Raw genomic sequence first — 10,153 nt, 5'->3', positions numbered from 1 at the left:
TTAGTTTAACTTTTTTATTATCAGCAGATTTAAGAAAATATCACTGCACAGGTAGAAAGCTTTACACCACTTTGAAGTTCATATGCATAAAAAAGAAAAATAATTATATTTTCACTAGACTTCTCTAAATATGTAAACATATACAACCTAAGAATTGTAACTCTGTTCACCTGGCATGAAATGTTGAAAAATTAAAAATAGTATTGGTCAAATACTTCAAAATTATTTTTCTTTCCAATAAAATAAGCATAACATAATTAATGGTGGGAAGAATTATCTAAAAAATTAAAAGAACCATGTATAACCCAAATATCTCAAAATAAATTTGCTTTCAAACTATCTGCTAAAATTATTAACATCAACATGAGAAAAAATAACTTAAATAACTTGTCTGTCTCCAGATACTGGTTAAATTTGATTTCTAATAAACTTTTTAGTTCAAAAAATAAACAAAAACAATCATGATTACAATAATGGGGAAAAAATGGGTCAATGAATACACTTTTAACATTTTTCTGCTTGTTGAGGTAAAACACTGTTATATGCTAGAGATCACAGAGACTGATTAATTACTTCTTTTAATTTAATTACACAATTTTCTTCAATATATTTAGGAATCTATTCAATCAATTTCAATATTCTGACACAACAGCTGAGCACAATGAATGTAATAATACATGTTGTAATGATGAAACACATTGTACTGGTCCTCTTGTAGAAGGCTGGGGTAAGCCACAATCTGCAAGGCACCTCCAGAACCCCCTGAGCCTCCATCTGGACTTAGGCCTGTGTGGTATAAAGAACGGATGACAGCTTCTGACATGTCCATGGACTTCAAGCCTTGTAAGACAATTACAGGAGCCTGTGAACCTATCTCCTTTGGTGTGTACAAGAGAACATTGGTGAAGGCACACTCTACCACCATTAGGAGTCCACACTGTAATCTGGTTAACAGGGGTATATCCACAAGAATAACAGACCCACCCACAGGAATACTACCTGTCTCTAAAAGAACTACAATTTGTTCTAATGCTCTACAACTTGAATGAGGACCCAATGCTGTCTCTTCCCTAATGATATGTGCCTTGTCATGCTCTTCAACTACCTTGGCTACAAGGCTGTCGTCAATCCCAAGAATTTTCTTAGAAGAGTTTGTGATTTGCCACATTTCATAGAGTTCCCTGTATATCTTGAACACCCTAAGAGGGCAGAATTTAGTTGAACTGACTGTGTGGAAAGGTTTGCCCTTTATAACTTTATATTCAATTTCCTCTAGCAAGGGTGAGGTAAAGTAATACGAGGATTTTGTTTCAGCAAAATTTGTCACATTGTCTGCCCCTCTGGAAGAAGAGTTATCCTCTATATACTCTTCCAAGAATTTAACCACTATTTTGAATTTTTCCTTCACAGTATTGTTTCTTACTAATGAGGCATTGTCAATTTTGCTCCAGTCATTTTCCATAATATGTCTGGATCTGTTAACATTACCCTCAGTGATTGTCATCCACTTCGGTATAGTTGTGCAGTAATTACGATCAAAGAACAATTTTTGCCCCTTGACTTTCAGTAATTCGTTATATTGTTTCTCTCTCTCGTGCATTTTAGGAAATAGGCTGAGATTTCTTGCAATGCTGTTTTCCTGTTGCCGTTTAAAGAATTCTGAACATGTGTAAATCTGCTTCATGAATGCTTCAGGAATGTCCTCCCGTGCATACAGTGTATGGAGCATGACTCTGGCACCATAAACCTCCATGAGTTTCCCCAGCTGTTCTTTGCAGGCATCCCTCCCAATATAGCCTAGAGCCACAACATACACCTCAGAGTTACCCTGTTTGCTGGTCCCAGGTTTGTACACATGTATCTCCTGGAACAAACAGCTCAGCAGGTACATCAAACATACTGATTCACTCTCAAAGAAAGTGAACTTCTTGATGACAAGTGCCCCCCCAGTCACCAAGAGACACAGGCCAGCTATAACCTCACACAGATGCAGGACATGTGTGGTCTCCTCCTGCTCTCCAGGGTTGGCCTGGCAGTCAACACTGCCATCTGCTGTGACCAGGTGAATAGACCCCAAGGCTTTGCTACGCTCCAGGATATCGTCTAGGTTATTCCGAGCCATGAGGTCACCTGTGTTGTCCTTACCAAAGGCCCAGTTCTTGAGGGTAAGAAAGATAAAGCGGTCCTCACTTATACACTGGTCTGAAGATATCCCCTCGTAGTATGGGTTGAGTGAGTTGCCCAGCCACTGCCACTGTGAAATGAAGTATTTATCATGAAGTTTAAACAGTAAAGAGCAAGCTTAGAAAAATTCTATTTATATACAATAATACACATCTATCTATGAGCTAAACCATTAATACATCAAACAACATTATAACAAATTACTATATACAAAGGGCCAAACGAGTAGTTGTAGTAGGATGATAATTACAAATTTCATGTAATTGTGCAGCATTATCATTATCATTTTCATTATATATATATATATATATATATATATATATATATATATATATATATATATATATATATATATATATATATATATATATATATATATATATATATATATATATATATATATATAAAGAGCTACAATTGAAATTTGATGGGACAGAACAATTGTTTTGTTATAGGTGAATGGATATAGATTTTGTAGACTAAAATGAAACATGCAATTGGATCCTTGGTTTATCTAGATAATAAGTGCAAAAAAAGAAAAAAAATGTAACTGAATGATTTGATTTTTTAAAGAGTTTAATGTTTTTTCCAATGTTACGAATATGATTAGGCTTATTACTATTGCTATCATCATTACCATTACTGGCCTTCTGATCATCATAATCTTATCAACAATACTAAGAGCAATAATAAAAAAAAATCTTCCCAAGATTCATGGAAAAGGATAAACAGGTGAGATTAAATTGGAAATAAATCTTAGTGAATGAACTTTAATGTACCTATCTACATGAAAACAAAATTAATAAACTAAAATCACAGTGGACAAGGCATAATCCTAGTGTTTTCATATCAATATTCACAATAAGATCTATATTTCAGCCTTTGCAGTTGATTCATGTGAATTATTTCCCATGTGTTTGTAAACACTCTTCAACTACTTGATACGGAGGATTTTAATCGGATATAATATTTAATCTCCTTATACCTAATCAGCTGAGTTTTTTCTAGTAGGTATTTTCAATTGTTTATCCATAACAAAACAAGCATCTTGTCTTAACCAAAGTTAGTACGGTTATTTTTTTATATATTGTTCCTTGATGCTACTGAGCAGTTGGATCTAATGCATGAAATTGTTTTGCACAACCTTTGCCAAATACTAGCAATACAACCATTTAGTCTAAATATGCATTCATTATTACTTTCAACTATTATTTTCATTTAGCAACATTCCTCCAAGCAAAAAAATAAAATGACAGAGACTGCAATTTTATAATCATTGTTCAACTACAACAACATTCTTCTGATCATCTGTACATTAAAAATTTCAAAATCTGATTGCCTCAGACTGCAATTTTATGAAAGAGCAAACACCAGAAAAAAATCATATCTACAAATAAACAAAATGAAACACATTAAAACACAAAAGTAAAATAAAGATTAAATTAGAGGATATAATGGATAAAAGAACCCTCACTAAGCAACTAGAAAACAATAAATAAATAAAAATCATACCTTCAGGCTCCACCTATTGAGTGCCAGGTAATGGTTGAGAGCCAGAATGAAAGCCCCGGGAGCCTCACACAAGTGCACCGAGTTAAAAGGCACATGGCCCTCTTCCCCTTCCACATCCAGAGGCACAATGGGGTATGCATTCACTATCTCATAAAATTTTAGCCATGCCTGGAAGACCATAGACGTCATCAAATTTATTTGTAAATATATTCTGCTAAGAACAAAATAACATACTAAGTGTTTAATAAAAAAAAGTTTGACAAAGCTATACAATGGGTATTTCAAGACTGAATTTTATATATCAAAAGTTTTATCAATATTTCATTAAACAGCACATAAATAAAAAGGACAAAATAATTTTAAAAATGCATTCTCACCTGTGTCACCATCTCTGGCTGTGCTCTCCGCTTAACTGCATAAGAAATTTTCTGAGAGGGGTTGGTGTTGCTCGTGTGATTATGCCAAACTGCAATGTCCTTCTCACCTAGCTGTTTTTTTACATGATTCAGTGACATTTTCATGGCTTGCAAGGTGTCATCCTGAAAAAGGGTGTTGGTGTTCATTAATTTTTGTGCTAAGGGGACCTTCTGGATGGGTATTGGCCCTCAAGTTTTAAGCTGAGTTATAGGGAGTTTCATCCTTATGAATGCATGGAAAAAATCCTCTATGAATGATAAGGCCCAAATACATTTCCTTTTAGGGGTAACAGGGGCATAACTGCAACTGTTTGTCTTAGGATTTGTAATCATCTTCATATATATATGTTCTAATGGAATCTGCAGCACTTTAGAATATGGATTACCTACTTACTTATACTGGATATGAATGGATTAGGGCAAAAACATAAATAATAAGACTGAAAAATAAATAAAAAAATTAAAAAGGGAATTCAATTATTAGAACCTTTGCACAGTTGAAATATGGCTTGTATGTGACTTCAAGTTGATACATGAGTGTGAGTTTTTAGACTGGTCCTTACTGCATTTTTTCTTGCCAAACAAACCAAACCACAAACCAGACTGTAACAACTTTCTTTGCATTGTACACATTTGAGCTTTCTATTCATTATTACATTAACATCATATACTTAAAACATAGTAGTAAAATTAACAATAAAAATTACCAAACTTTAAAGACAACAGTTTGATGTCAAAGATTAGTAGTTTTTATATAATTTTCATATTTTTTATAGGCAATGGTTAATCCCCTAACACTAAAGGTTTTATGCAAATTTTCATCTTCCAGATAGAGACAATTAATCAGTCTGAAGAATGACATAAAAAATGAAATACAGCTCAAAAGAAGGGGAATTCTAAGGTGTACAATCAGAAAGAAAATAAATTGATAAAAAAGAATTGTAATATCAAGGCATTAACTTTTACAGACAAAAACTATGAACATTAAGGCTTATTGGCAGACTGCCCCATTAATTCTAGTGGTTGGAATTAGGTTTCTTAGAAGACATATTGCCAAGATATTTTATTCTAACTTTCAAAAACACAATAAAAAATTTCCTCTAAATAATAAAAAATTCATCCCTTAAGCAATGAAATCACTTTCTTCCAAACATTTCCAAAAGAAAACAAACAAAAAGAAAAATATTTTCAATATCAAATAATACATTTATCTAAATTTATTCCGAAACCTTCACTCACCTTCCATACAGGAGAAGTATACATCCTATCAGCAGAAGGAAGCACCCAGTTAACCGATCCATCCTCGTTAGTGCGATGCGTAAAGGAAAACTGTTTATTGAAGTGTTCTTCAATGTCCATCTGCGCTTGGATGTGATCGGTGTACTCCAACAACGGGAAGTTCATAAACTGGGAGTCATGGCGTCCATAACTAGAAGTTAATGGTAGATTAATTAGTGTGTCCGAAGTTTCCTATATGTGACAGGTAAAATATGCCAGGTGTTGACACAAAGAAAGAAGCAATGGAATAAAAGGCCTCCTATATTAAGTTCTAAAATGTTATATATTGATAAAAAAGGAGAAATAAAATCATATAGCTGGATTTGCTATATGTGACTTAAATTATGCCCGATTAGTGTTCCGAATTAGTGAAAAGTGTTCCCAAATCAGTTCCAACTTATGTCATGATTTACTAAAAATACTGATAAGGGAAAGAAAGATATAGAAACAAAAGATAGATAGGTAATAACATAGGGACAAAATAATAGACTACAATAAAAGGAACAAAAAATACACAAGAGAAAAGAGATCAAAGACAGACAGAAAATCACACACCTCCCAAAGGCCTTCTTGTGCCTTTGCCTCACTGGCTCCCTTGTCACTCGAGGAGGCGACAGCTGGAGAGGCTTCGTGCTGCACTTCTCTCGCTGGGGTCGGAAGGAGAAGCCATCTCCCACACTTGCACATTCTGGGTATTGTTCCATAGTGATTTTCTTCCTAAATCAAATTCCGTGAGGGATTCCTTTTTTACTTTGTCTACGCTCGTGAGTCCTCACATGGATTTACTGCTGTCTGTCACATCATCTGAATCAACTAGTGTTTTACAAAAGAATTTCTAATTGACATTTCTTTTTTTTCTCTTTCACCCCTTTTGCTTTCTTCTTCTTCCTTCCTCTTCATACTATAAGAGGACCTTAAGCTTTAGTTTTCTTGGCAATGGAGTCCAGCTGTGCTCGCACTTTGCTCAGGGATTCAACAGCCGTGGTGATAGCTTCTGGGCTTAACTCTAGGCTGATGTTCTCTATCTGGTCTTTTTCAGAATTGTTCACAACCTATTGATGAAATTATAATAATATAACAATGATATGCAATGATAAGGATGGGGATAGTTAATCAAAAAAGACATATAGACAAATAATCATTTTCATTAATATTAACAGATGCAAATATTATCATTATTATCATTATATAAGAACTCACAGTCATGTCCACCAAACAATGTGGCTTCTTGGTGTCCTGCGTCTCCACTCTGACATTAACATCACGTAGCTGTGGAGGAGCCGCCATGCTCCACAGACAGCCCTCTGTGCCAAAAGAAGACCTGAAAATGATAATAGCATTTCTAATAGGTGTTTTATTTTGGTATGAGTGAATGAGTGAGTGTGTGTGAGAGAGTGAGTGGTAAGTGTGTGAGTGTGAGTGTGAGTGAGTGAATAAGTGAGTGAGTGAGTGAGAGAGAAAAAATCTTCATGGAGTGAACAACTGAAAGAAATAATTTGAGTGAACTTAAGGGGAAGAGTTGTCGGTACGATCACGAAATTTGTTGTCCGATCCTGCTTACTTTAGTTTTTTAGCTAGGTCAATAATTATTTTTACACAAAGTGCATGGGTATGTGATGCTTGTATACAAGAAATTTGATTAAAAAAGCTGCAAAATTTTTTGCGCAAAAAAAAAAAAAAAAAAAAAAAAAAAAAAAAAAAAAAATGAAAAAAAAAAAAAAAAAGAGCGAGATGATAGAATTAAAAAATTATGTGATGGGGTACTTATAGTGAATAGTACTGCAGTTTCCTTCTGACCAGAGTTAGTCAACAAATAGGAGTACCAAATGTAGCATTTATGTAAATCTATCTGAAACGACAATGTTTCAGTTACCTTGCAAAAAAGCGCATTTTTTTTTGTCCGAAAATCGCCATTAGTTTTTTCAGTAAAAAATGTATTTGGTGGAAATAATGCATGACTTTGCTACAGTTTGTAGATACGAACTGGACGATTATTTTGCAACAAGAATTATTAAAATTGCGTAATTACATATAAAATTAACCTTACTATCACGCGTGAAAATATGATTTTGAGAAAATGGCAGTTTTTGTCATTCATCGTCATTACATCATAAAGGTCATACCAATGATTACCAAATGTGAATATCTACTTAGACAATACCTTGGCCTTTAATATGAGTCCTGTGGTAGAGGGTCAGGCCTTGTTCAGGTAATTTTAGGTCATCTTTATGTCAAGGTTAGGTTAGGTTAGGTGGGAGTGTTCTCTGAAAAGTATACTTTCAGATGTCAAGGCTCCTGGTTCCTCTGTCATTTACATATATTACACAATAAATCGTATATTATGCATTTCTGATATATAAAGGACATATTGTTAGGTTTTCAACAGGTTGAAAACAAAACATGTGTACTCCCGAAAACTTTATCAATCGCACTGTTCTCCTGTCCTTGCTGCTGCTGCCTGTCTGCTGAACGCAGCCTAAACTATCGTACAGCAGTATCATACCAAAGAAATTCGCAAAAACAGCCGAAAAAAACGCTGAAAATACAAGAAAAACAAAGCATGAAGCATATAGGGGTGTGGCAGCACAAGGGCATTTAAATACCCCAAACCTTTAAACCGCGGAAAGGAGGGCGTTACACATCTGGCAACCGGCGCCCTGGGTGCGTCACATGGTCATGTATCAACACACAAAGTTTGAAAAAATTGTAATTTGTGAACCGAACTGACGACTCTTCCCCTTAACCCTTCAGTCGCAGATAGCATCATATGAAGCAAAGTGCAATTGATAGCCAATCCCATGGAGCAGCTGGCGGCTGCTCACCCTCAGAGCTAAGCGGGCCAGGGGTTATCAGCCACCAAGTCAGTGTCCCCCTAGCGGCCTTCCAGGGCCCAGGCATGCCGCCCCACCAAAGGAGTTCAACGCTTTTAGCGCATGCTATGATCAGGCCTTCCACTCTTTTCATGCTTGCATGTACTTGCAAGGGTGTATATATATATACACAAACATATGTATTCTTATATACATACACAGACATATGTGTGTGAAGGAGAGAAAGAACACCCAAAATTAAAAGGAATTTGTGAAACACATTGCAAAATTAACAAGGAAGGAAGGATAGAATAGATCAAATAGGATAAAAATGACATGCAATTTCGAAAGATAAATTTAGATGACATTTATACAGATAAACTAGAGACTATGACAATAAAGATAAATTTAAAAAAAAGAGAGTTAAATGTCCTCTTGATGTACAACCCTTGCAACAATATAAAACCAAAAGAATTGGAGTATTATATATAAAAAAAATTGAAGATTTAAAACTAATCACAGAAGATTTTAATGCCCACCATGCACGTTGGAATCCTAAACCAAGAAGTAAATTAATAAACAGGACAGGCAAAAGCATATGTGAACTATCCATAATAATATAATTCTGTTAACATTAACAAGTCTAGTAACAAAAACAGACCCAAAAATGCTAAATAAACAACAATAGACCTGGCCCTAGCATTATCATCACTAAGCCACTTAGAAATAGAAACAGGTCCTAAACTATGAAGCGGCCATCTTCCACTAATCATAAATGATAGTAATTCTACTAAAATCTCTCAGTCCAGAGAAAAAAAATGGAAATACACAAAAGAAGGATGGAACAGATTTCAAAGAGAATCTTTATATACAGATATAGAAAACATAAATTCTATACATGAAATAATTCATATCTTAAAAGAGACAGGACTAAAGTGCTTCAAATTCAAAAATGAAAAATAACATAATAAAAAAACCATGGTGGAATGAAACATGGAGAGAAGTAGTGAAAATGAGAAAAAGAGCTTTTAATAAATGGAAGAAAAACACACTAACAAAGAAAACCAACAAGATTACAAAATACTAGTAATAAAAGCAAAGCAGATAAAAGAAAAAGAGGCAAGGTAATCATGGGAAAAGTTTTGTACTTCCTTAGATTTTAAAATCCCTCCCAAAAGATCTGGAACTTTTTCAAAAAGCTAACAGGGAAAACAATCATAACTCAATATCCTTTAGAAGATAATGATCACCTGGTGACAGAGATGCCCCTAAAATTAGTGTTATTTAAAAATTAATTTCAAAAAGCATTAAACAAAGATCCTAAAAAGATTTTGACAGGAGAAGAAAGAATAAGATTATTAAACCTTCCAACCAATACAACAATAAATGAAAAAGTACATATCAATGAATTGAAGAAATGCAAAAAGAGATAAAACTTATGGGCCAGACAAGATACCATAAAAAAATTCATATATGCCCTTGAACAACCAACTGAAAAAACATTAACCCCTTGCCGCCGGGTGGCAGGTACATACATGCTATGGCTCTTGTGGACAGAAAAACAGATGGCATTGTATCACAACCCTTCCTGCACCACTGGCTCATCGGACAGAGTTTGTTTTTCTCTGATAAAAGCGGCTTTATTTATATAATAAAGCTTTTAGGCAATAGCACCTAAAGTGAAGGTAACCCTGCAAATTTTTTATATTATTGAAAACTATAGCAAAATAAAAGCTTTTAGGTGCCGAATGTCGCTCACAAACTACCAAATGAGCAGGGTGCAAACGAGAAGCTGCCGATGTGCGCCAACAATCCCGTGAACATGTCCACTTGCCAAACTTGGCAAGTGGACATGAAATTAACCAATACTGGAACAAATCTGAATATCCAAAAGAATTCAAGAACATCATAATCAATCCAATAAACATGCCACGCAAAAATTGAGCAGATGCA

At 34.6% G+C, this 10,153-nt stretch overlaps 1 protein-coding gene across 6 annotated transcripts in view; it reads right to left on the bottom strand.

Annotated features, from left to right (window-relative positions):
* Positions 1 to 10,153, bottom strand: part of aft (cap methyltransferase 2) — a 13,024-nt gene continuing 2,871 nt past the window's right edge. For 4 of the 6 annotated variants that reach the window (XM_070114642.1, XM_070114639.1, XM_070114641.1 and 1 more), the window contains exons 2-7: positions 6,591 to 6,711; positions 5,946 to 6,442; positions 5,352 to 5,541; positions 4,074 to 4,235; positions 3,697 to 3,864; positions 1 to 2,254 (exon numbers count right to left, since the gene is read on the bottom strand). In XM_070114642.1, the coding sequence (XP_069970743.1) occupies positions 623 to 2,254; positions 3,697 to 3,864; positions 4,074 to 4,235; positions 5,352 to 5,541; positions 5,946 to 6,094 (2,301 nt within the window). In that variant the 5' untranslated portion in view covers positions 6,095 to 6,442; positions 6,591 to 6,711 and the 3' untranslated portion in view covers positions 1 to 622. Of the gene's footprint in view, positions 2,255 to 3,696; positions 3,865 to 4,073; positions 4,236 to 5,351; positions 5,542 to 5,945; positions 6,443 to 6,590; positions 6,712 to 7,551; positions 7,655 to 10,153 lie in introns of all 6 variants that reach the window. The other 2 variants (XM_070114643.1, XM_070114645.1) reach the window with 1 other exon arrangement.

Source organism: Penaeus vannamei, chromosome 36 (genome assembly GCF_042767895.1).
Source record: "Penaeus vannamei isolate JL-2024 chromosome 36, ASM4276789v1, whole genome shotgun sequence".
Lineage (NCBI taxonomy): Eukaryota > Metazoa > Arthropoda > Malacostraca > Decapoda > Penaeidae > Penaeus > Penaeus vannamei.
Note: the sequence above shows the minus strand (reverse complement) of the source record. Positions and strands in the feature narration are given on the sequence as shown.